The sequence below is a fragment of the Myotis davidii genome, unplaced genomic scaffold (assembly GCF_000327345.1).
Source record: "Myotis davidii unplaced genomic scaffold, ASM32734v1 scaffold46, whole genome shotgun sequence".
Classification (NCBI taxonomy): Eukaryota; Metazoa; Chordata; class Mammalia; order Chiroptera; family Vespertilionidae; genus Myotis; species Myotis davidii.
In genome coordinates, this window is record NW_006383006.1 from 3,331,879 (window position 1) to 3,358,894 (window position 27,016).

The following is a 27,016-nucleotide window of genomic DNA, read 5'->3' on the forward strand; positions in this document are numbered from 1 at the left end:
ATAAATAAATAAAAAATAAAAGGGAAAAAATAATCTGATGAACAGAATAAACTGGTGAATATAATAGAATCAGGGGCATAGAAAGGGAGTGGACTGACTATTCTTGGGGGAGAAAGGGGTGTGGGGGATGCGGGAAGAGACTGGACAAAAATCGTGCACCTATGGATGAGGACAGTGGGTGTGGGTGGGTAAGGGCAGAGGGTTGGGTAGGAACCGGGTGGAGGGGATTTATGGGGGTGAAAAGAGGAACAACTGTAATAATCTGAACAATAAAGATTTAAATAAATAAATAATCAGAAATAATAATAAACTTACAATTGATAGCATTTGACCCTTTTCTTGTTGGAACTGCTCATTTGGTATCTAGAACACCACACACTTGCATTTCCTACCACACTCTTCACTTCTTGGTTTCCATTGCCGAGTCCTTTTCTTCTTTCCATCCAAATGTTGGAGTGCCCTAGCCCAGTGGTTGGCAAACCGCGGCTCTTTAGCCCCTTGAGTGTGGCTCTTCTACAAAATACCACGTTTGGGCGTGCACGTACAATATGATTGAAACTTCATGCCCTATGTGTAGAAGTCGGTTTTTGGCCTGGGCGAGTCTATTTTGAAGAAGTGGCGTTAGAAGAAGTGGGAGGTGTCGGTCCGTCGGGCGGGCCGTGGGATATGCATCACAGGGAGGCGTGCGCGATTTATGCAAGAGTTGAGTGAGCCAGTCAGTCAGCAGTCTCATTGTGCAGTGGTTAGTGCTAGTCACGTCCACAAATCGCATGCGGGTGACAAAAATACCTACTTGAAGCATAAAGTTACCTGTATTTTTCCAACCAGCTGCAAATCCTACAGGTATTTTTGTCATCAATTTAAGAATTGTAATTCTTTTGTGTTGGTGGCTTTATTATTATAAAATGAAACATTTTTTAGGTGCCCTGTTTGAGATGGCTACACAGAAGAAGCAAAGAAAAACGGAAGACGAAAACTGTGAATTTAAAGTTGAATGTACCTACCTATATAGTTTAAAAAATTTGGCTCTCAAAAGAAATTTCAATCATTGTACTGTTGATATTTGGCTCTGTTGACTAATGAGTTTGCCGACCACTGCCCTAGCCTTACCCTTGGGCCTCTTTGCTACCTGCTTTTCTTAGATTACATCATTCAGTATTTATGGCTTTAAATACTACCTATTAATATCTATATGCTGGTGACTATCAATGTTGTATCTGTATTCCTTATTCCTCCCTAATCTCTAAAATTTTCAATATCCCAGTCCTCAAACTCACTGCCTTTCATCTTAGTAAATGGTACCAACTTTTACCCAGTGGCTCAGGATAGAAATGTACATTATTCCTTATGCTTTACTTTCCTAGCTTTCATCTAATCCATCAGCAAGTTCTGTTGGCTGTACAAATTATATCCAGATCCTACCACTTTTTACCACCTCCACTGTTACTGCTGGTTCAACTTCAGTAGCCTCCTAACTGACATCTATTACTAGCACCCTCATCCCCAACCCCCTTTATGGCTTCTATTCTTCACTTAATAGGCAGAATAATCTTTTTAAAGCCTTAACAGACCTTCACAAAATCCTTCAATGAGGAAGTGCTGATTCCAGGTCTGGGGTAGGAAATGTACAAGATGAATCTTTGAGGATGAGATACTAATAGATACAGAATAAGAGAAATGGTGAGGAGAAAATGAGGCCCTAATCATAAAATTGAAAATGGTATGGACTGTCAAAAACAGTAAGGAAAGGTCTCTGAGAGATGTTTCTCGGGATTACATAGGGCTTTTGGAATTTAATGGCAAAAATAACTGAAATTATATATACTATAAATCAAATAATAAGGCAGATTTCTTTTTTTTTTAAATCCTCACCTGAGGTTATTCTTTCCATTGATTTTCAGAGAGAGTGGAAGAGAGGAGGAGAAACAGAGAGAGAGAAACATCATTGTGAGAGAGAGATATCGATTGGTTGCCTCCTGCATGTGCCCTGACGGAGGGGATCAAGCCTGTAAGCAAGGCATGTGCCCTAGACCAGGAATCAAACCCAGGACCCTTCAGTTTGAGAGCTGACGCTCTTTCCACTGAAACATGCCAGCGAGGGCGGCAGATTTCTTTTTGATAATTGTGTATACACACACACACACAGTTTAAGAATTTTTCAAACCCACAAAAAAGAAACGTAAAAAACATAATGAATTTCTGTATGCCTCTTTACCTATACACACCAGCTGTTAACACTGGCCACTTATTTAATTTGAACCATATAGAAATGCTCCTTTTGACCAAAAATAACACACAAAATAGATCATGTAGATGGTTGTAACTGAAAACATACATATACATACAACACATATTTCCTGTTGCTAAACCACCTGAAAGTAGGTATGCATCTTCCAAGGACAAAACCATTCTACTCACTACAAACTAGTGCCTCAACTGAGAAAAATCAATATTAATTCAGTTTTATCATCCACATACAATCCTTATTCAAATTCCCCTCTTTGTATCGTCATGGTTTGTTGTTTTTTTAATATTTCTAGAGAGAGGAAGGGAGAGGGATAGAGAGTTAGAAACATAGATGAGAGAGAAACATTGATTGGCTGCCTCTTGCATGCCTCCCACTGGGGACCAAGCTTGCAATCCAGGCATGTGCTCTGACCGGGAATTGAACTGTGACTCCCTGGTTCATGGGCCAACCCTTAACCACTGAGCCACATTGGCCAGGCCATCAGGTTTTTTTAAAAAAATCTACAAAACTAATTCATGAGTCTGGGTGCTTTCTCTTAAAGAATAAAATGACGTTGTTTACTATTGGCTTACTCTAGTTTTTTTCTTCTTTGTGGTTTAGCTTCTTATATCCGTGTTTGACAACAGCATCAAAACCTTTGGAGTATTTGAGAGTGACCCTTTTGACTGGGAGAAGACTGGAACTGATGGCTCCCTAACAACCACCACTACTTCTACCACCCCTCAGTTGCACACCCGCTTGACCCCTGCAGCAATCGGGTATGTCCCCAGCTGCCCATTTAGCAGTGTTTCCTGGATGCATTACACTGGCAGAAATGTTTTCACCCAGACGCCTACAGATGACCAAATGCTAGACATAGGTGAAAGCCTATGGATTTTCTTGAATTGACATTGCTCTTGGATATGCCTTTGTTCAGATTTGCTGTTCTTAGGAAGTGTTTATAGATCATACTGTGAATGGGAGCTTAGAGCTTGTGTGAGTTGATGTCAGGTTTACAGTGGATTTTCGTATCTTTAAAATGAGGAGCATTTGTTACGTTTACTTCTAAAGAATACATGGGACCCTGGACAGAATGAGCCAAAGTATATCTAATTATACTGTGCTTAAGTTTAGTGGGAACAAAATATGTAGCTTGTTCCTCTTATGAGAGTGATTAATTTTCAAAGTGTATTAGAAACAGGTAATGGTATTTCCATCTTCTTGGTCTTTTGTGTTGTTTTCTCTCTGTGCATAAACAGCTGCTTTTGGGGAGGCAGGTTGTCTTCTTTTTCTGACCCATTTTTTATCTGCTCTGGTTGCTTTAAACTGTTTGGTTTTAAATAAAAAAGTAAATTGTAAAAAAATCCTCATACAATGTGAGTTAATTGGGACATTTTATCACTAATCTATTGCTCTGATTTTATAGTGAAAGATTGGATCCCTAGAGCTTATTGATCAGAAAAGCTTACATGGACTCATATAACTAAACATGTTATCCTTAATTAGCTAGCCTAAGAATTCTTAAATGTAGACCCTGACTAGTAGCATCAGAATCGCCACATGTTTGCTTAAGATATCTATTTGAAGGACTTACCCAAGAACTACTTAATCATATTTATCAGCTGTTTTAAATGCTTATCTGAGTTTGGAACCCCCAGCCAGCCACCCCATTTTATAAATGGGAAATAATTGTAATACTGAGTGAATCATCTGACTTTAGGTAAGTATTAGTCACAAAGCTTGATCTGTATAGAAATTCTGGCTTTTGTTTTAGGACCTTTGTTCTCCTTTGCCCTTAATTTTTTTTTAAATATATTTTATTGATTTTTCACAGAGCGGAAGGGAGAGGGATAGAGAGTTAGAAACATCAATGAGAGAGGAACATCAATCAGCTGCCTCCTGCCCACCTCCTACTGGGGATGTGCCCGCAACCCAGGTACATGCCCTTGGCCGGAATCGAACCTGGGACCCTTCAGTCCGCAGGCGGACGCTCTATCCGCCGAGCCAAGCCAGTTAGGGCTTGCCTTTAATTTTTGTTATAAGTTGATAAGCCTCCAACTTGCAAAAACCAGGTGATAGGACTTCAAGATAACTGAAGTTAATGAAGACAATGTAAGTTCCCATCTGCCAATGTTTCCTCCTAAAATAAAAGAATAACACGAAAGAAAAAAAATAAAACTACACAAAAACCATGTCCTAGCATAATTTGAAGACCAAGGATGCCCAAACTTCAAAATAACTGAGTAAAAAGAGGAAAAACAAAACACCAAGTCCTTGTGTGGCTATCTCTTCTGGTGCCTTACCCAACCTTGCCACAAGGCTTTATAAAGTCAGATCAGTAAAAACTGTGAGGAAGAGAATTAGCAATGGGAGTTAAGGTTGATCTAAACCCAACACCAGAAAGACTACACCATCCCAAGAACAAACATACTAAAAAATGTCCAAATAGATCAGATTATGAACTACAGTGAGGAACAAATATGCATGATTCAAAACACACAGCTTCTGGGAAGAAAAACAACAAGGAAGGGAGAGTTGCCCTTTATCCGTTGATTTTTAAAGGACAAAACGTGTATTCATTTGGGTTCAATCAGGACAGAGGAACTACATAGTAATTTGAACAAGGAAAGAATCATTACCTATAACATGAAATTGGAGTAGCGTGGGGTTAACTAGTAAGAAGTAGAGAGAACTGTAAAGAATACAGAAATAGCGAATATTCTGAAGTGCAGTTCCAACTCCTAGGGCCGAGATTAAGCATCCAAACAAAGCTCCCCCAGTCCGTATCCCAGGGGAGGTACATACTGACCTTGTTAAAGAAGGTATGCCCATCCCTCGTTGGATGGGAGAGAAGTCACTCTGATGCCACACTTGTAAAATTTGCTGAAAATCTGCCCTGTGGGGTACCAAAGAAAGCTATTTACTGGGGGTGTCTTACCAGACACACTCTGCTACAAAACCTCTGTGTAGTGGGGATTGCTCAGGAAAGCTGTTGTTTGCTGCTGGCCATGTGAGACAGGCCCTGAAGGGGCCCCGATGCTGCAGGATCCCCGCCCTGGGGAAAGCCACACATGCTGGAGAAGCTTGCCGAGCTACACACTGGGACCCAAAGCAGAGCACTCCTCCTGCAACCTCTTTCCAGTGCCCGCTGCGGAAGCAAAATATCTAAAGGGCTCAGATCCACTTTCATAAAACAGGAAAAATGGATGGACATGGAGCTGAAAGGCAATCTATACTATTAAAAGGGTAATATGCTAATTAGACCAGGAGACCTTCCAGACGTCCTTCCGAACAAAGCCATGGTGGTGGGGTCAAGGCAGAGGCAGTTAGGGGCAATCAGGCCAGCAGGGGAGGGCAGTGGGGGTGATCAGGTCAGCGAGGGGCAATCAGGCAGGCAGGTGAGTGGTTAGGAGTCAGCGGTCCCAGATTGCAAGATCCCGGATTGTGGGATTGGGCCTAAACTGGCAGTCGGACATCCCCTGAGGGGTCCCGGATTGGAAAGGGTGCAGGCTGGGCTGAGGGACGACCCCCCCGCCCCGCACGAATTTCGTGCACACGGCCACTAGTAAATCAATAGTTGCAGAGGAACAAAAGAAGAAAAAAATGTAATTACATACTAGAATGGAGAACTATGAAATCAGACAACACATGTATCTCCCCTGACCACAAAAAACATAAATCCACTCAAATGTTTAGACTTTGCTATACTGACAGAAGATGGCACTAATTAAACTATGAATCTTGTAAAATACTCCAATAACAGAAAAAAAGAACAACAACATAAAGATTTTAAAGTTCCATAAAGTATTATAGTAAAAAATCAGAAAATGTAATACATACTAAGGACATTTCCTCTCAGAAAAACAACCATGTGGTGATGGAAACAAAAAGTACCCTGGCTGGTTTGGCTCAGTGGATAGAGCATCAGCCTGCAGACTGAAGGGTCCCGGGTTCAATTCCAGTCAAGGGCACATGCCTGGGTTGCAGGCTCAATCCCCAATAGGGGGCGCGCAGGAGGCAGCTGATCAATGATTCTCTCTCATTGATGCTTCTATCTCTTTCTTCCTCTCTGAAATCAATAAAAATATTTTTTTTAAAGAAAGAAAACAGTAATTATGGGGGTGGGGAAACAACCATAAATAAAGTTATTAAAAAAAAGAAAGAAAGAAAACTAAGACAAAAGCCAAAATGGAATAAATTATGCTCATTCATTTGAAGATATGGATAACCACCTAAAATTAAGAATAGAAAAAGATACCCCCACCTCTACCCAGTGATGGGTGGAAAAGGTAAAAGGGATTAAGAGTATAAATTACCAGTTATAAAGAATAGTCACAGGGATATAAAGCATAGCATAGGGAATCCTATATAATAAAAGCCTAATATGTTAAGAGTCTGACCGTTCAACTGTTCGACCAGTTGCTATGACACTCACTGACCACCAGGGGGCAGATGCTCCAACTGGTGAGTTAGCTTGCTGCTGGGGTCTGGCTTATCGGGACTGGACAAGATGGACCGGACACGTCCTGGAGCCTTCCCGCGGTCCCTCCCCGGCCCCGATCATGCACTAGTGGGATCCCTCAGCCTGCCTGCACCCTCTCGCAATCCAGGACCCCTCTGGGGAGGTTGGAAAGCTGGTTTCAGCCTGATCCCTGCAGGTCAGGCCAAGGGACCCCACTGGTGCACGAATCCATGCACCGGGCCTCTAGTAAGTCTATAATATTGTCATAACTATATGATGTCAGATGGGTACTAGAATTATTGGGGGGATCACTTTGTAAGGAATATAAATATTCACTTTGTTAAATACTTGAAACTAATGTTTATGTCAACTGTAATGGAAAAATTAATTTTTAAAAAATTATTTAAAAAAAAGAAATAGAGCCCTAACCGGTTTGGCTCAGTGGATAGAGCGTTGGCCTGGGGACTGAAGGGTCCCAGGTTCCATTCCAGTCAAGGGCATGTACCTTGGTTGCGGGCACATCCCCAGTAGGAGGTGTGTAGGAGGCAGCTGATCGATGTTTCTCTCTCTCATCGATGTTTCTAACTCTCTATCCCTCTCCTGTCCTCTCTGTAAAAAATCAATAAAATAAGTTTTTTTTTAAAAAGAAAAGTAATAGACCCCAAAAGGGGTGGGGTCAGGGAGAGAAAAAAGGAAAAAGAAAACAGGAAAAGAAATGAGACTTGAAAGAAAAGGAAGAAAAATGGTATCTCAGAATTTAATAAATTATAAAATACACAATGGAGAATATACTCAAATGAGAACCACTGAGTTAGAGATTCAGCCTGCACACTGAAGGGTCTTGGGTTTGATACCCAGTCAAGGGCATGTCTCTACCTGGGGTGCAGGTTTGATCACGGGGCATGTGTGGGAGGCAACCAATCAATATCTCTCTCTCACCTTGATGTTTCTCTCCTCCCACTCCCTCCCTTCCACTCTCTAAAAAAAAAGTTTGCTGAAGTCTCTGTTTGCAAATGTTATGGAGGATAACTAGAAAGCCCTAGAGAATCATTGTTAAAGAGAGAAATATGATTATGTCCCACAACTCTGAATTTCTTACTAGAAGAAGAAAGTAAGTTCAGGAGAAGGTAGGAGGATGTTTCAAATCAGAAGTCAGCGTTGGTGGTATAGTGGTGAGCATAGCTGCCTTCCAAATCAGAAGTCAGCAAACCTTGTCTATAAAGGGCCAGATAAAAATGTGTGGACTCTGCTGTCTCTGCCTCCATATCGTTGCTGTTGTAGTGCTAAAGCAGCCATGGACAGCATGGAAACGAATGAGTGTGACTGTGTGCCAAAATATGGTATTAACAGAAAATAGGGGAGCAGGCCAGATTTGGCTCAGAAGCCCTAGTTTGCCAGCCCCTGACTTAGACGATGGGGAAGGGAATACGAAAAGGATGTCCATTCTTACTACTTTCCCAGTTCTCCCATACACCTCACTTTTTTTTCCCCTAATCTGCCTCTATAGTTTATATCTAGCCTGCAAACACAGACCATATGCTAAAAATATTTTCACCATACTTTCTTACTCATTCTTATTCCTTAACATAATACTCTCACACATATTTTCTCACTCATTCTTATTCATTAACATAATACTCTCATATATACTTTCTCATTCTTATTCCTTAACATAATTTCTCTGGAAAAGAATTCTTACCTTTGTATCTCAAAATCCAGGTTTTGATCAGAATTTTAGGAGAAGAAAGAAAATAATGTAAGGAGTAAAAGTGGGAGAGTAAGTGCAGAGAGGAACCTGAGTTGTGTGGAAGACAGCCTGTGCGGAGAGAATGGGAGAGCTCCTGGAAGTGTGTGGTATTATATTGAAGTCTAAGAGATACGAGGGAAATTAAGATAGAGTAAAAATAGCAGCAGTTTCATAGGTGGAGAAGTGAAAGAAGAAAATGCCAAGGAATTGGTAGTTGGAAAGAGTCAAAGTAGTAGGCATGTGGAAAAAAGGATTTGGAAGACCACTCAGTGATTAAAATGGGGAGGGGGGGGAAGGGTGGAGGATGTGGGGCTAGTAGATTGAGCTTCCTGAACTCAAACATTTTTCCTTTTTCCAGTCCCTTTCCTTGGGATAGAGGGAATTCTTTCAATAAATACTTAGCATCCCATGTGACACATATGTTAGTGTCTACTTACACCTGAAAAATCCTTTAATAGCCAATTTATTTCTTACCTTTACTTTTTTTAATTAAAATGTTCCCCATCACCATTTATCCCCTCTATCCCCTGTTCTACCTCTGCCCATCCTCCTCCTGAACTGTACTTTTATAATCCTTTCATTTGAACTACTTTAGGCCAGACTTACCTTTTTGAGATGTTCTTAGTGTCAGAACTCCAGGTACTACTTTACAAGGCTCTAAGTTTCTTTCCTGAGAGCCATGGCCAATGCTTTTCTTATTACTTACCTCTAGCCTATTGACAAGTCCCTGAAAATGACTGATCTTTGTTCTCACAGCATGGCATTTATGACATCCGGGCCAGGGTGTAATGCTATCCTTAGAGTGGTACACTAAGTGGCCTTATTTTATCACTCATGATAATTATGTCAGTATAATCTAATGAAGACTGATTTTCTACTTTTAAACCTTCCAGATCACCTCTAGGAAAAGGTTTCATTGTGTACTAAATACTGTGGTCAGTCAGCAGTATTTTTAAAAATTGAGTATAGTGTAGAGTTATGGAATGTTAGGGCTGGCAGGGGCCTCATCACTAGTGATAACAGAACTAGAAAAGCCTCTCATGGGCCAGAAGTCTGAGAGAGAGATGACCAGCCATGTAAACAGGCATGAAGTTCCTTTGAAAGCAATATATATACAAAGTGCCAATTTATATTTTCTGTATCATTCCTGGTCAGTTCATGCAGATGGATAAACTGTGTAATTGCACATTTTCTAGTTCCCCCTAGAGGGCAAGAAGTTCCTTTCTCTTCTTTATGTCTCCTAGGGCCTTGCATGGAGTAGGTACTTAGTAAAAAGTCTGTAAATGAAAAAACAAATGCACATTTTACACTATTCAAAGCATAACTTAATTGATTTGATACCTGCTTATATCATTATTATTCTTAACATTTTCCTGTGTATAGTTTTTGTTATTCTCTGAGAAAAATGGGTAAAAAACAGAAAATAAAAATTGAAAAATACTCCTTGGGAAATAGACCAAAATAGAAACAAAATGGAAAATAGTCTCATTGTAATTTTTGATTCTGGTGTTTTTAAGTTGTGCCTTTTCTTCACCCCTCATTTTTAGAATTGCTAATGCCACTCCCATCCCAGGGGACTTGCTTCGAGAAAATACAGATGAGGTGTTTCCAGATGAACAGCTTAGTGATGGGGAGAATGGCATCCCTGTTGGTATGTCACCAGATAAATTGCCTGGATCTCTGGGACACACTCATCCCCAGGAGAAGGATGTCTGGGAAGAGATGGATGCCAACAGGAACAAGATAAAGTTTGGAATTTGTAAGGTGTGTATTTCTTGCATAAGAAGTAATACCTTTATGTGTACTTATTTTCTCCTATTGTTGTAGCAAAATATAATGATTCTCAATTTTGAATGAGAAGTAGACAGTATTGCTAGTTCTTTCTATATTTGTAATTGCAGTATTTTGGATAATTTTTCCCAAAATACTGAAGTATAGATACCAAATATTAATCTTCATCTTATATTTTGTGAAAGAGATAAAGATATTTAAAAAAAACCTGACTAGACCCTGAGAAAAAAAGAAGAGACATCTATAGAACAGAAGGTAATAGTCTTTCTAAATAATGTGACAAGATCCCGGACTCCTTTGGTGTGGACTGATAGAGCTATGAGTACCCATTCTGAAAACTGTCTCAGATGGAGGTGGGAAAGGGAGAGTTGGAAGTGGGAAGCATCACACAACTGTTTATGAGTTGACAACGTGGATGTTGAACAAATGACATGATTTTTTTCTTCATTAGAATTCAAGTAGGTCCACCTGTAAGTATGGGGAAAGATACAGATTTCTAAATTGAATGATTAATTTTTAGTAATCTTCCACAAATTTCTCTCTGATCTTACTGTTCCTCATCATTTCCATTTTCATAGAAGATTATATGAAGATAAATGGTATGTAGGGGCAAGGAAATAGAAATCAGTTAGTTTTTGGTGCTTCCTATGTTTTAAGGTTTAATTGCAAAAGAGGTTAAGTTCATAGGTGTGTAAAATAAGACTTAGGGCTCATACCTGTTAACATGACTGATAGAAAGTTGGCTAGTCATGCTTTATGAATGAGGAATACATCTTGAAAAGAATCCTCTATAATCACTTCTGAGGAATTAACTATATACTTTAAAACAGTACATACTTTCAGTCATGGGAGTCATGTGCAAAAACTTTCTCTGTGTAGGCGTGATATGGTGCACCGTGGTCTGGCTATTAAATATGCATTATTTGGACTAATAGTAATCAGGAATAAGTAGTGAAAAAATTGTCAGGCGATCACTGTCAGACAGCTGTGGCTGTCTTTATGGCACCAGGAGCAAACTATTCTCATGGTAAAAACAACAACAAAACACACACACACATAAACCCCCACATCTAGTTGCCACCACATATGGGTATCTGTGTATATGAGAGAGTGAAATGGTACTTGGCATATATGTACATGTGTATTTGTTTGTATATGGTTGTATCAGCATGAATAACAGCATAGAACAGTGATGGCGAACCTTTTGAGCTCGGCGTGTCAGCATTTTGAAAAACCCTAACTTAACTCTGGTGCCGTGTCACATATAGAAATTTTTTGGTATTTGCAATCATACTAAAACAAAGACTTATATTTTTGATATTTATTTTATATATTTAAATGCCATTTAACAAAGAAAAATCAACCAAAAAAATGAGTTCGTGTGACCTCTGACACGCGTGTCATAGGTTCGCCATCACTGGCATAGAAGAATGTACCCAGGCTATTAATACAGGTTACCTGGTTTAGGAGATGTTGGATGTTTTTAAAAATACATCTAATAATATTTTACTAGCTCAGTTAACTTTGTCATTCCAGTAATTTTGAAGATGAATTTTATGAAAAGACTGTTCAATCAAAAATAAATAAAAAAAGAAAGAACTTTAAATCCAATAAGAAAGAAAAAAGGGGTTCACTTTGGCTACTAGCAGAAGCAGAAGATAATCTTCTCCGAAGGAAGGTTTCTCCACTTCCCAATTTAGGTCTATAGAACCCCCACCAATTGTTAATTATAGAGTAAAACATTAAAGATAGTCAAACAAGCCCTGGCCATGTGGCTCAGTTGGTTGGAGTGTCACCCCACACACTAAAAGGTTGTGTGTTCCATCCCCCATGTTTCTTTCTTTATCTCTTTTAAATCAATAACAAACAAATACATATCCCTAGGTGAGGATTTAAAAAAAAAAAAAGATAGTCAAACACATAAGAAGGCAATGCCACCAGGATTGAGTCAGCAGAATTATTTTAAATGTAAGCTTCCCAACCCCTTGCTGGAGACCATTTGCACATCTTCTTGAGGATCTTTAATCAGAAAGACGCCCCAGATTTCCCTCTTTCCTGCCACCACTAGTGTAAATCTTAATTTCCCTCATAATTGCACCGCTGTAGGCATCTGTCCCTAGGTAGCCCCATCCCTCTGTGCTGCCCAATCCTCAGCAGCCTCCTGCTCCACCCTGCTCCTCATTGTTCAAACACCGAGTTTCCTTATTCTTGTGTGTTTTTAGAGAGGGGACGCAGCAGGAGGGATTGAGGCTTGGCAACCTCTCCTACTGCTTGTGAAACCACTTGACTCAAAGAGAATGTCTAAGTTTTAGTTTAGTGAATGGGGTCCTGGAAGTTTCTAGTTACATGTAATACAAAAGGCTAAGGCTATTAAACATTTTTAGATTGTTTAAGTATAAAAACTAAAATAATACTGAAACTGAGAATAAATTAAGAAAGCTCACTTAATAAAAGGTTAAGAGAAAAGTATGTCATGACCTAAACTAGGCAAAATATCTTAATCTTGTGAGAACACATCCCAAGCATTTGGTTATATTATGTTGTAAGACTTCAACAATTACTATCACGTATAGTAACTGGAATGTTTTTCATAATTTTCTTTTATATTTTGTCTAGGCTGCTACTGAGGAGGAGAATAGCCATGGCCAAGCAAATGGTATTCTGAATGCTCCAAGCCTTGGTTCACCGATTCGTGTCCGCTCAGAGATTACTCAGCCAGACAGAGATGTTCCGTTGGTGCGAAAGTTACGTTCTATCCACAGCTTTGAGCTGGAAAAACGTCTGACACTAGAGCCAAAGCCAGATACTGACAAGTTTCTTGAGACCTGGTATAAAATAGTTTTTCCTCTTTTTTTAAAACTAAGATATTATAATCTTAAATTTTTTTTATTTATTTTTATTATGTAAAGTCTTTCAAATAAATTCTTGCATTTCTGTAGCACTGATTTGATTAAGCTCTCATCTATGTTTTTAATTATCATCCTGATTGTTGTTGTGAATTGCCTCCTAATGTTGTTACAAGTCCTATAACATAGCCTTTGGCTTTAGGAGCTGGGCAGTGAGAGCTGGTAACTTCATAATACTAGGTATAGTTAATAATTAGTCAATAAATGAACATTTTGAAGTGACTTTGTTTGGAATGGAGAAGATGCAGTGTAGAGTTGGAGAGGGCATTAAGCAGGAAAGAGGGGAGTACATGAAGGAGGGGGAAAAGTCATTTATACACAAGGGACAGGCAAGTCAGTTCATTTTAATGAAGGCCTTCTCTAAGTAGTGCTATAGGGAAAATAGACATGAATAAGTTTATCATTCTACCTAGAAAGAAGGGAAGACAGAACTTTAAAGAGCTCACAATCAACTTTGAGAGAAGGACAGGTGAAACTTAGAGAGCCATACATTGATAATGACTGCCGTTATGAGGCCCATTGTCCTCAAGTTTTGATAATAAAAGACAGAATGAAACTTTTAAAAGAATTTGGGATATATTTATGAATTATAGAAGGCTTCAATAATATTAAGACCCAAGTGACTTCAATAATAGTGACACTCTTCACTGTACATCCCTGGTGGCTATTATTGGCAGTGGAGTATAGTTAGAAAGACCATGTGTTTGACATTGTAGTAATTGTCCAGAGACAATTCAGCCTTTCTGGCCTAGTCCAGTCTGGCTTTCATTTTAAACAGTCCTTTATGGATGCATATTCTTCCTGTAATCATTCAACTCATAGCTATGTGATGTAAGCTTGTGTCTACATGTTGATATAAACAAAAGGATGGACTAGGGTTGGGGCAGTGTTTAAACATTTTGAGTTGTGGCTAAGATTGGGAATAAATATAAAGGGATAAAAGCTTAGTTTGATAAAGAATTAGTCTAACAAAAGAATAAAACTTTAAAAAATATTTTTATTTATTTTTTAATTCATCTTTATTGTTGAGATTATTAGAGATGTCCGTCTCCCCTCCACCCGGTTCCCATCCACCCCAGGCCTTCACCACCCTATTGTCTGTGTCCATAGGTAATGCATACATGCATATAAGATCTTTGTCTAACCTCTTCCCATACCCCCCACACCGTTCCCTCTGAGAATCCTCAGTCTGTTCCATTTTCTTTTTTTTTCCTTTTTTGTTAAATTAAATCTTTATCGTTCAGATTATTACATTTGTTCCTCTTTTTCTCCCCGACATAACTCCCCTCCACCCGTTTCCCACCCCACCCTTCGCCCTCAACACCCCCCACTGTCCTCATCCATAGGTGCACGAATTTATTCAGTCTCTTCCTGCATCCCCCACACCCCTCCCCCCCCCAAGAAGTTAGTCTACTCGCTTTCTATGCCCCTGATTCTATTATATTCACCAGTTTATTCTGTTCATCAGATTATTTATTCAGTTGATTTTTAGATTCCCTTGTTGATAGATGTGTATTTGTTGTTCATAATTTGTATCTTTACCTTTTTCTTCTTCTTCCTCTTCTTAAAGGGTACCTTTCAGCATTTCATATAATACTGGTTTGGTGGCGATGAATTCCTTTAGCTTTTCCTTATCTATGAAGCTCTTTATCTGACCTTCAATTCTGAATGATAGCTTTGCTGGATAAAGTAATCTTGGTTGTAGGTTCTTGGTATTCATCACTTTGAATATGTCTTGCCACTCCCTTCTGGCCTGCATGGTTTCTGTTGAGAAATCAGCTGACAGTCGTATGGGTACTCCCTTGTAGGTAACTAACTGTTTTTCTCTTGCTGCTTTTAAGATTCTCTCTTTGTCTTTTGCTCTTGGCATTTTAATTATGTGTGTTGGTATGATCTTCTTTGGATTCCTCTTGTTTGGGTTGCTCTGCACTTCCTGGACTTGTAAGTCTATTTCTTACTTGGAGGTTTCTAGAAGATTCTTGAGTAATTTTATAACTGTAGTTTTGAACTCTATATCCAGTAGTTTACTTTCTTCCATTTCTTTCATTTGTGACATGTTTCTTTGTCTCCGCATTTTGGCTGCTTCCCTGTGTTTGTTTTTATGTATTGGGTAGCTTTTAAGTCTCCTTGAGTTGATAGAGTGGCCTTTTGTACTGGTAGTAGGTGTCCTATAGGGCCCAGTGGCTCAGCCTCCCCAATCACCTGAGGTGGACACTCTTAGTGCACCCTTTACTGGGCTGTGTGCATAGTTTTGTCGTAGGTGAACCTTGATTGCTGTTGGTATCACTGGGAGGAATTGACCTCCAGGCCAATTGGCTGTGGGGACCAGCTATGATTTACAGTGGGAGAGCTGCTGTGCAGGAGACACCCTATGGAGCCGGACTTGCTTCAGTGGGGCTTTGGTGCTCACTGAGTCTGCCCCTTGAGTGTGTCGCTTATGGATGTGAAGAGTTGTAATCTGGTGTGGTCTCACTCTGACTACTGGGTATACTGGCTCTTAGGTCTCCAGGGAGGTGCAAAGTCAGCCACTGACTGGGGCCATCCAGCAAAAGCTACAGAGAGATCTGCAGATTCCTTTCCTTTGTTTGGGGTTTGGAAGTGCTCAAATGAGGCCCAGCTGTGAAGCAAGGCAGGCTGGTGCTGGTGCTGGGTCTTAGGCCTTTTATTGATAGGTTTGGAGCTCCAGGACCCAGCTGCAGCTTGTTTGACAGGTTTTTAGCCTGAGAAAGGACAAACCATTGATATGCAAAAGCCACTGGGCACAGCTTAGGTGGGGCTGTAAATTGGGTGGGGTGGGGTCTCAGGGAATCACCAAGGTGGAGCAAGCAGCAGTGGCTGCCAGTCAGCCCTGCAACTGGGAACGTCCCTGCATGAGAACAATGACCAATGTGCAGTCCCTGAGTTCCTCCCCCGATGCCAGACAGTCCAGTTTCTCCCCGTGTGTGTCTGGGCCCCCAGAGCCTCACCCAGCACTGGAGCTCAGAGGAAGTGAGAGCTTGTAAATTCAGTTCACGATGCAGCCTTTTAAGAGGAACAGCTGGGTCTCCAGAAGCCTGCATGTCACTCAGCCCCAATCCACACTGGTTTTTACAGCCCTTAGTTCTTACTGCCCGTAGGGGCATCTTTCCCCAGCTCTGGAACCCTGAGCTGGGGATCCGGGACCCCTCACTTCTCCAGGCAGCCTCTCAGAGGCAGTCTCCCTTTTGATTAAAAAAGTGGCACACTTGGGTCCTGATCAGCCCTTTCCGGGCCTCCGCACCTCCTACCAGTCTCAGGGTGCTTTCTTCTTTACTTCTCTAGTTGTAGGAGTTCTATTCAGCCAGCTTTCTGGCAGTTCTGGATGGTAGTTGTTTCGTATTTTAGTTGTAATTTTGATGTTGTGGGAGGCAGTGAGTACAGGTGTTTACCTATGCTGCCATCTTGGTTCTCCTTAATATTTTTATTGATTTCAGATAGGAAGAGGAAAAGAGCGATAGAAACATCAAGGATGAGAGAGACTCATTGATTGGCTGCCTCCTGCATGCCCCCTACTGGGGAATGAGCCCAAAACCCAGGCATGTGCCCTTGACCGGACCCTTCAGTCCGCAGGCTGGCACTCTATCCAGTAGACCCAATCTGGCTAGGCAGAATAGAACTTTTAAAAAGAGTCCATGCTGAGGGAAAACAGAGTTGAGAACAGAAGTAATCGAAGAAAATGAACTCAGTCCCAGCTGGTGTGGCTCAGTGGTTGAGTATTGGGCCCATGAACCAGTAGGCTTCCCTTGGGTAAATTGTTCTCAGCCCCTCAGAGAGGAGAGAAGAGAGAGCAGAGGGCAGTGTGATTGAATTGGCAAGGCAAAGATGATGTGGATCATACAAGTCAACCAGTTAGGCTTCTCTGCAGCAGGAGTGACATCGCCCATCTCCCCAAACAAGATTATGACAGGTGGAGAAGAGCATGATCAATCTGTGAAACTTTCCTTATGCTTTATCCGTATTTTTTTTAATCTCTGTGAGAATATTAGTTCTGTATAGAGCTTATAGGTTATGCAATAAGTATTACCCTTGGACAATTGAGTAACTTCTCTCTGTTTTCTTAAGCCTGGAGAAAATGCAGAAAGATTCCAGTGCAGGAAAGGAACCTCTTCTTCCTGCCCTGCTTCGTAAGCCTTGTGTTCCTACTGGGGCCCGTACTGACCACATCTGGAACTATGATGAAGAATATCTTCCAGATGCTTCTAAGCCTGCCTCTGCCAATACCCCTGAGCAGGCGGATGGTGGTGGCAGCAATGGATTTATAGCTGTTAACTTGAGCTCTTGCAAGCAAGAGGTTGATTCCAAAGAATGGGTGATTGTGGACAAGGAGCAGGACCTTCGGGATTTTAGGACAAATGAGGCTTTAGGCCATAAAACAACAGGGAGCCCTTCTGACGAGGAGCCTGAAGTACTTCAAGTCCTAGAAGAATCACCTCAAGATGGAAACCTCCGATTGGGTCCTTGGGAAGAAAATACTCATTTAAAGAAGGAAACCTCAGGTGTGATCTTAGCACTTTCCAGGGAATGCCCTGCCACTGCTGCTTCAGAGCAATATACAGATAGGCTAGAACTCCAGGCTGGAGCTGGTGGTCAGTTTATTGCAGCAACACCCACAAGTCCAATGGAGGCACAAGCAGAAGGACCTCTTACAGCGGTAAGAGATTTGTTCCTGTCATTTATCCACTCAAGGTGTTATTAAGAAAGAACTGCCCTGGTCAATGTAGTTCAGTTGGTTGAGCATCATCCTGTGCCCTGCAAGGTCACTGGTTCAATTCCCGGTCAGGGCACAAGCCTGGATTGTGAGATTGATCCCCTGTCAAGGTGCGGCTGATTGATTTTTCTCTTTTCTCTCTCACATCGATTTCTCTGTCTTTTTCTTCCTCTCCCTTCCTCTATCTCTAAAAATCAGTAAAAAGATATATACATATATAAATGAAAGGACTAACAGTTGATCAACTAAGGTTCTTCAGCAGAGGCCTAAGTATGCAAATGGTATAAGGAGTGATGCTTGGACTAGTTAGTCTTCTAGCATGAAATTTCTCAAAAAGTGAGGTTTCCTGTCAGGATACCAACTCAATACACAATATGTCATTATAACCTAATTTCAGAAGAACATTTATACTTAGACTATAAGAACTATCTATCTATATGTGTATACATAATGATTTTTTTAAATTATGATTCCAGATATTTTTAATATCTACATTAGAAACATGGTGAGGAAGCACCCGGCTGGTGTGGCTCAGTGGTTGAGCATCGACCTATGAAGCAGGAGGTCACTGTTCGATTCCTAGTCAGGGCACATGCCCAGGTAGGGGGAATGCAGGAGGCAGCTGATCAATGATTCTTTCTCATCATGGATTTTTCTACTTCTCTCTGCCTCTTGCTTCCTCTCTGAAATCAATAAAAATATAAAAGAAAAATATGGTGAGGAAGGTCTATATTTAACCATTCATGGTTTGTACCAGTACTTTATTATTTATTTATTTTTGTTAAAGAATTATAAATTTATTAGGTCATCTGGAAACCCAGATGGACTGAGCCCCAAAATGGCGCCGGCCCATGGTTTGTACTTTATACTGTTGCTAAATCTAATTATTTTTTTCTCCTTTCTCTTTTGTAACCTCCACCTAGACATTTCTCATATTTTATATTTCTCTTAAGCCATAGTTTTATAGCTTTGATGTCCATTGTTTAAAATGCAGAGTCCCAGGCTCATTTTCAGAACTTCTACTTCAGTAGGTCCGGGATGGAGCGAAATCTGCATTTTAACAAGCAGCTGAAGGTAATTGTGATAAGTCTTCTGCAAAGAAATGTTCTGAGGAAACTACTGTTTACTCCCACTTTGGGCATTCATATGGAGACGCCTGTCACACTGTGGTTTTCAGTAAGTAGTGCTGCCCCACAGCTGGGTGAGTGGCAGGAGTTCCAGAAAAGCCAGAGATGGAGGCAGTAAAAAAATGTACACAAACCTCAGACACAGGCAGGTTCATCTGTCCTTAATGGGTGGGAATACCAGATTTTCTTCAATTCCATCATCATCTAGTGGCCCTCTCCTCCAACTCACCAGAAAAAGCATTGTTCCCCAGACTGAAATGTTTTTTTTTTGTTTGTTTATTTGTTTCTTGGTTTTTTTTAATATATTTTATTGATTTTTTACAGAGAGGAAGGGAGAGGTATAGAGAGTTAGAAACGTCGATGAGAGAGAAACATCGATCAGCTGCCTCCTGCACACCTCCTACTGGGGATGTGCCCGCAACCCAGGTACATGCCCTTGACCGGAATCGAACCTGGAACCTTTCAGTCCGCAGGCCGACACTCTATCCACTGAGCCAAACCAGTTAGGGTGACTGAAATGTTTTTTATTAGGACACAATTCCTCATGCAAGTGTAAAACAATGAGAAAAGATAATAGAATTTGATTTTGTGAATAGCTCTGTAGGGATTTACCTACACTACAAAATGGGAAAATAAATACCTACTTCTTATTTGTTTATTTGTTTATTTTATAATCTTCACCTGAGGAAATGGAGGGGGGGAGGAAGGGAGAAAGAGAGAGAGAGAGTGAGAGAGAGAGAGACCGAGATCTCGATTGGTTGTCCTCAGAATGCACCCTGACTAGGACCGAACCTGCTACCCAGGTACGTGCCCTGACTGGGACTCTAACCAGCAACCCTTTGGTGCACAGGATGATAATTAACTGAGCCACCCTGGCCGGGCTACCTCCTTTTTTAAATCATTTAGTTGGTCTTTCCTTCTTCCCCAAGACTGCTTTGTAAAGTTATATAGGTTGTTTACTGCATGCTTAGCCAAGGGAACAGTTGTTTCTGAAATTTAGCTCAAACTTTGCTAGCCAAACTGTGCATCTTTGTTTCCTCTTTGAAGAGCATCGTTTTCCAAATTGTACAAAGGTACCCTATGGGCAAGAGTCAGGTCCTACCATTCCCGTCCCTTCCCTGTATCCCGTTTCTCACCTCACCTTTTCTCTTTGCATTCATCCCCTCTTTCCACCTCCAGGATTCCGTTTCTTCTTTTCTTTCACTCTCGAGACCAGGGGTCCTCAAACTACGGCCCGTGGGCCACATGCAAATACAAGTATTGTATTTGTTCCTGTTTTGTTTTTTTACTTCAAAATAAGATATATGCAGTGTGCATAGGAATTTGTTCATAGTTTTTTTTTTAAACTATAGTCGGGCCCTCCAACTGTCCGAGGGACAGTGAACTGCCCCCCTGTTTAAAAAGTTTGAGGACCCCTGCTCTAGATGCTATGTTCTCACTGTTGTTCAAGTATTTTTCCAATAGCATTCTGGTGTGCTTCTTTTCAAAAGGCTTTCTAACGCCTTGGCTTAATTTCTTATAGTATTTCTTGCCCATTCCCATCAATACTGTCCTGCCCACAAAGATAATTCTTATAGCTGTTGCACTGTGTGCAACATTTTCTCTATCAAGTTGTTGAAAGACTTGTATTTATATATTTAATATGTTTGACCTTTTCAAATATTTTTAAATAAAAATATTTTTCTTGCCTGGCTGGCATGGGTCAGTTGTTGAACATCGACCTATAAACCAGGAGGTCACGTTTCAATTCCTGGTCAGGGAACATGCCCGGGTTATTAGCTTGATCCCCAATGTGGGGCATGCAGGAGGCAGCCTTCAATGATTCTCTCATCATTGATGATATTCTCTCTCTCTCTCTCTCTCTCTCCCTTTCTCTCTAAAATCAATAAAAATATAATTAAAACAATTTTTAAAAAAATCTTTTTAACTGAAGGTCTCTAAAGAAATGTCAGCTGCATTACTTTTTTACTTACTAGTACGTATGTCTAAGGCAGTGGTTCTCAACCTTGGCTGCACATTAGAATCACCTGGGAATCTTTTTAAAATCCTGATTTCTGAGCCTCATCCTCTGGAAATTTTGTTTCTCTGTTACTAATGTTGTGGCCCCATCCCATAACAAAGAAACAGAATTTCCGGAGGATGAGGCCCAGAAATCAGGATTTTAAAAAGATTCCCAGCTTATTCTAATGTGCAGCCAAGGTTGAGAACCACTGGTCTAAGGTATTTAACTTACCATTTCCTTCATTGGGGAGGGAGGGGTGCCGGGGCATGGGATAATATATATATCTTGATTATCTTCTTGAGGCTTAAATTCCGTTTACTTTTGCAAAGTTGATACTATCAACTGACCATAGGCACATTAAATAGAGAGAGTCATTCCTGTCTTGAGTCCTGAAAGAGGAGAAAGAAAGGCTGTTAATAGAACCTGGTAAGATCCTATCTATGGGAGTGGGGCCATATGACAGGAGCTATGGCCAAGAGTGGTAGAATGTAGTCCCTTGCAGTCCCTTGGGGAGGGAGCAGAGAGAATTAATACCCAGACACTTATCTCCACAAATTCAGATTCTATGTTGGTGCTGGCCATTGGGCAAACCCAGAAATCAGAAGGCAAGGGAGCCTGGGATAGCACAGTCTGCAGAAGCCAGTCTTCCAGAACACAAAGCAGGGGTGTGCTAAAGAAATGCAGGGGTGAACCTCGAAGAAGACTGTGCTGTACAGTTCCTGAGCTTGGGTGTCGTGCATTTTTATTCAGAATTGTTCATTTTAAATATGAATTAGGCCAGTGGTGGCGAACCCTTGAGCTCGGCCTGTCAGCATTTTGAAAAACCCTAACTTAACTCTGGTGCCGTGTCACATATAGAAATTTTTTGATCTTTGCAACCATAGTAAAACAAAGATTTATATTTTTGATATTTTTTTATATATTTAAATGCCATTTAACAAAGAAAAATCAACCAAAAAAATGAGTTCGCGTGTCACCTCTGACACGTGTGTCATATGTTTGCCATCACTGAATTAGGCAGACCCGGCCAACATACGTGTTCTTCTTATAAATTAGTATTTGAGGTGTTAAATCTCAAATCCTGCATCTTCACTTATATTCTACATTATTGCATTTTAACTTTTTTTTTCTTCTCTCTCTCTCTAGGTTACAATTCCTCGACCGTCTGTGGCATCTACACAGTCGACTTCAGGAAGCTTTCACTATGGTCAGCTGCCAGAGAAGAAGGACCTTCAGCCTGTGGAGCCCACTGTGGAGCTTTATTCTCCGAGGGAGAACTTCTCTGGTTTAGTTGGGACAGAGGGAGAGCCTCCTAGTGGAGGAAGCAGAACAGACTTGGGGCTGCAGATAGAGCATATTGGTCCTGACATGTTACTCGATACTAGAGAGTGTGAAAAATCTCAAGACCTGGGACCAGAAGACCTTCCTGACCTTACCAGACTGGCTGGGAGAGAATTTGAGAGTCTCCCTAGGGAAACTGAAGAGAAAAGCCTGCTAGGGTCAGATAATGAAGATGAAAAGTTAAGTAAAGGGCAGCATTATATTGAGATCTCCTCCCTCCCCGGAGACTTAGAAAGGGATCACTCAGCGACTACTGAACCTCTCGACATGACAAAGACACAGACTTTTAGTGTGATGCCAAACCAAGACAGAAATCATGAGAGAATGAAGCTTCTGGCAGTTGAAACTTCAGAAATTTCCCCAGGAGGCATTGACCCACGTGCTGAAGGACAGATAGGCCAGGTGGCAACAATGCAAAAGAGTAAGATATCTAAGGATGATGATATCAAGAGTGAAGACTTGCCCAGTCTTCAAGGAGACCTCTCTACTTTTTTGCACCAAGAGGGTAAAAAAGAGAAAATTGCCCCTAGAAATAGAGAGCTATTTAATAGTGTTTCAGAGAGTGAACATTGTCCCTCATCCCGGAAGGATATGGTTAGGTCATCCTTCGTAACTAGACACAGCCGAATCCCTGTTTTAGCACAAGAGATAGACTCAGCTTTCGAATCATCCTCTCCACTCTCTGCAAAAGAAAAGCTCCTCCAAAAGAAAGCTTATCAGCCAGACCTACTCAAACTTCTGGTGGAAAAAAGGCAACTCAAGTCTTTTCTTGGGGACCTCTCAAGTGCCTCTGATAAATTGCTGGAGGAGAGACTAGCTACTGTTCCTGCTCCCTTTTCTGAGGAGGAAGTCTTCACTCCCTTTTCAAGACTGGCGATAGACGCTCCCCTGAGCAGGTCAGCTGAAGATAGCTTTTTGTCACCTATCATCTCCCAGTCCAGAAAGAGCAAAATTCCAAGGCCAGTGTCATGGATCAACACAGATCAAGTCAATAGCTCAGTTCCATCACAGTTCTTGCCTCGGCCACCACCAGGAAAGCCACCCGTAAGGCCGGGAGTAGAAGCCAGGTAATGCTGTGTGCTCTCCCGTGTTAAGTGTATGGCACTGTTTCTGTGTCTACTTGACTCTAACATATAACATGTCAGAGGTTTCATTTCTTGTTGCCTGCTGCTGATTGTCTGCTTTCTTCCTTGCCTTTCCCAAGCCATAGCACAGTGTAGTTGAAGGGGTCAGATTGATCCAGGTTAATTCTTGGCTCTCCCACTTTCTTGCAGTGTAAATCTCAATTTTCCTATCTATAAAATGGATTGAACATTTGCCTCAAGGTTTGGGGAGGATGAAATAAGGGAGTGTATGTCTAAAGCTTCTTGCAGTGCTGACTAGCATGTAACAAAGGTTACTTCTCTTGCAGTCTGTTTTAACTAGATAATCAGTATTTTTGTAGCTTTGGTTAGTCAGCATCCTGTTATAACAGATGTCATTATAATGTCAAATTCTAGTGAAGAATAGTGTGTTCATCATTTGATGACTAACTCCTGGTAGCACTACTGTTTATCTGATTATAATGAATTAAACAAACAAAAATCCTACAGGCGGTTTCCCTAGATCTGATGCTAGATACGGCAATACATAATAAAGTTATTGCTTTAATATTTACTGTATGGTATACTTGTTTATTGAATTTCTCATGTATAGTTGACCATAGAGTCAATAGATTATATTTTGAAGAAGAGGAGGAAATATTGGGAGGTAATGAGCCAGTTAAGAGTGCTTTCCTTGGAGCCATTACTCACTTTCACAGAGTAGAATAATGGTCTAAACTTTTGGAGAAGAAAGAAGAAAAGGATAGTCTTTTAACCAAAATAAAGTGAAAATCAAAATGGTAGTACATTTGCATGAAAACTAGCCTGTCTGAGATAATATAATAATAGGCCTCTTCCTGTTATAGGATATCTAAAGCATATTAAAGTAAGATTCTACAATTCTACATGTATCGTTACACAGCAGAACTTGTTACCCTTACCTAAAGAAGGTTTAGTTTTGACTTGCCCTAAGGTTTCAGGTTCAGGGTAACTAAATATTAGATTTGAAGTGCCAGTGGAACAAGACTTCCATAGGAAGAATGGTGATGAGTAAACAGCAGTCATTTTATGAGATTTTAAAAAGGTGATTCTATGAACAATATTTACATATCCCCTTTTTCTTCTGCTTGGCATCTATGCTTAATAGAGATGGCATATCTGTGGCTTGAACTACTTTGGATTGCAACAAACAGATCTTAATTTTCATTCATTATTAGCATTTTACAGTGTCCCCTAAAAGTAGCACTTAGTAACTAAGTCAAGCCTGTGGCATTGTGCCAGATATTAGAGTTGACTCATCTGGGAACTCAACTTTCCCACTTAGGTCCTGGCACAGAGGAATTATTTTATTCCATTTCAAAATTTTTACTATAAGAGCCTTGAGAATAGGCGTAAACCTTAATGAGTTTGTCATTTTTCAGAATAAGTAGATGGTGGGGAAAGAGAAGGAAAGAAAATTCATAGAAAAAAATCAGTAATTTGTTGCTGACCCATGATGATGATGATGATGATAGCTATTTATGTGCCTGCATTCTGCACATACTAATACAACCTTGAAGTTCTTCTCCCACTTCCTTCTGTAAGGAGTGGCATGTCAGCAGTTTGAGGTTTAAATTCTTAAACTGAGTGGATTTTAAGCTAAACCAGAAAAACATTTAGGGCAAAGAGGACATTGCTATTCATATGAATACTTTCTAGATTGGAGTTCTGACTTGTCAGTAAAGAGGGGCAGTCAGTTTCCAAACTCAGCTCTCCTGAATCTCAGGCTTCTATCAGGGCAGAGACTGAGTCCCAGAGAAACCAGTGAGTACTCTTTTATTTTGGAAACTATTAAATGAAGCTGAAATAACCTTTTTCTATAGTTCCTGCTATTGGTGAGCACAGATCATGTTGAAGACTTGCATTGTGGGGTTAATATTTGCATATATGTATGCAGAATTCCTGTCCTAGGAGCCTTAAACAAAATGTCAAGGCATTTTATGCTAGAGACGTTTTATTTAAGCCTAAAATCAGAAGAGCAAACATGCCATAGGAGGAAGAGGACTAACAACATCCAAGTGCTTCTGAATGGCAGACTTCCAACTAAATACTTTACTTGGGTTATTGCCCTTGGCTGTTCAGTAACGTGGTGAGAGTGATAATATTCCCATTAAAAGCTAGGAGAGATTAAATAATTTGTCCAGGGTCATGTAACTGGTATATAAAAGAGTAGCTGTAACCTGTGTTTCCTGAATTTTGACTCACATCATACAAATTATGATTGGGACTTTATAGGCACACTTGAAATGAATTAAAATAATTTTTCTCTGTACTTTTAAGGCTCCGCAGATACAAAGTCCTAGGGAGTAGCAGTTCCGACTCAGACCTTTTCTCTCGCCTGGCCCAAATTCTTCAAAATGGATCTCAGAAACCCCGGAGCACTACTCAGTGCAAGAGTCCAGGATCCCCGCATAATCCAAAAACACCACCCAAGAGTCCAGTTGTCCCTCGCAGGAGTCCCAGTGCCTCTCCTCGAAGCTCTTCGTTGCCTCGTACATCTAGTTCCTCGCCATCTAGGGCTGGACGGCCCCACCATGACCAGAGGAGTTCATCCCCGCATCTGGGGAGAAGCAAGTCACCTCCCAGCCACTCAGGATCTTCCTCCTCCAGGAGGTCCTGCCAGCAGGAGCATTGCAAACCCAGCAAGAATGGCCTGAAAGGATCTGGCAGCCTCCACCACCACTCAGCCAGCACGAAAGCGCCCCCAGGGAAGAGTAAGTCAGCGAGTAAACTCAGCAGATAGGAGCCAGGCCGCATCTCTGAAAGGTGTGAGATCCTCCTCCTAAACCTGATGCATGTGTATCCCTGTACTGTCTATTTTAAAAGTCTGTGTTGATTTTCTCTTGCAAAAGATAGTAATATGATAAATTATTTATAAGGAGACATAAATATTTGATAAGGAATTACCTAAGGCAGGCAGCAAGCAGATCAGGAATTAATGCCTTTGCACAGGAAGGGGCAGTCTAGCAAATCCAAGAGGGAGACACTGATTAAATGAACTTTTTTTTTAGCTGCTTCTAAAACAAGAGAGTCAAAAGTAGGAGATGGAATGGAATTTTAAAGGTTTTGGCCTGCTTATTCTTTAAGGCTCTACTCAAACATTATATAGCAAAATTGAAACCTCCTGTTTTAATATTTTCATTCAAAACTTCTCAACTTTGGAGTTCAGAATTGCTCCAGTATTAAAGTATGTTAGAAGTCTGTTGCTGGGGAGCCATTGCTGATATACATATATGTAGCTTGTGTATTTATCTATATGGAGAGTTCACACCTTTACTTTGCCTCATTCCTCGTACCCTCCTTGGATTTCATATTTTTTAAAGTTAGTGTTTCTCACCTGATCCAATCTTTTATTTTAACAATACATTCTAATATGCTTTTAGCAGCATATGCTAATATTTTTCTTTGGAGCTCTATAGTCTCAATATATTTTTATTGTGAGAAATAATTGATGACACTTAGGTAATAGAAGGGAAAATCTAAATAGAACTAGTTTGCAGGCTTTAGTGCTTTAGGCAGAGAGGGGCAGAGTGGGGGTGAATGCCCTGTAAGGCAGAAAAACTCTC

The 27,016-nt window shown here is 40.7% G+C and overlaps 1 protein-coding gene across 4 annotated transcripts in view; it reads left to right on the top strand.

The window, feature by feature from the left end:
* TTBK2 (tau tubulin kinase 2) overlaps nucleotides 1–27,010 on the top strand; it is a 107,288-nt gene extending 80,278 nt beyond the window's left edge. For all 4 annotated transcript variants that reach the window (XM_006778040.2, XM_015557581.1, XM_015557582.1 and 1 more), the window contains 6 exons: nucleotides 2,849–3,006; nucleotides 9,984–10,200; nucleotides 12,844–13,055; nucleotides 17,214–17,802; nucleotides 22,135–23,396; nucleotides 25,731–27,010. In XM_006778040.2, the coding sequence (XP_006778103.1) occupies nucleotides 2,849–3,006; nucleotides 9,984–10,200; nucleotides 12,844–13,055; nucleotides 17,214–17,802; nucleotides 22,135–23,396; nucleotides 25,731–26,193 (2,901 nt within the window). In that variant the 3' untranslated portion in view covers nucleotides 26,194–27,010. The remainder of the gene's footprint in view (nucleotides 1–2,848; nucleotides 3,007–9,983; nucleotides 10,201–12,843; nucleotides 13,056–17,213; nucleotides 17,803–22,134; nucleotides 23,397–25,730) is intronic.
* Nucleotides 27,011–27,016: the final 6 nt, after the last annotated feature.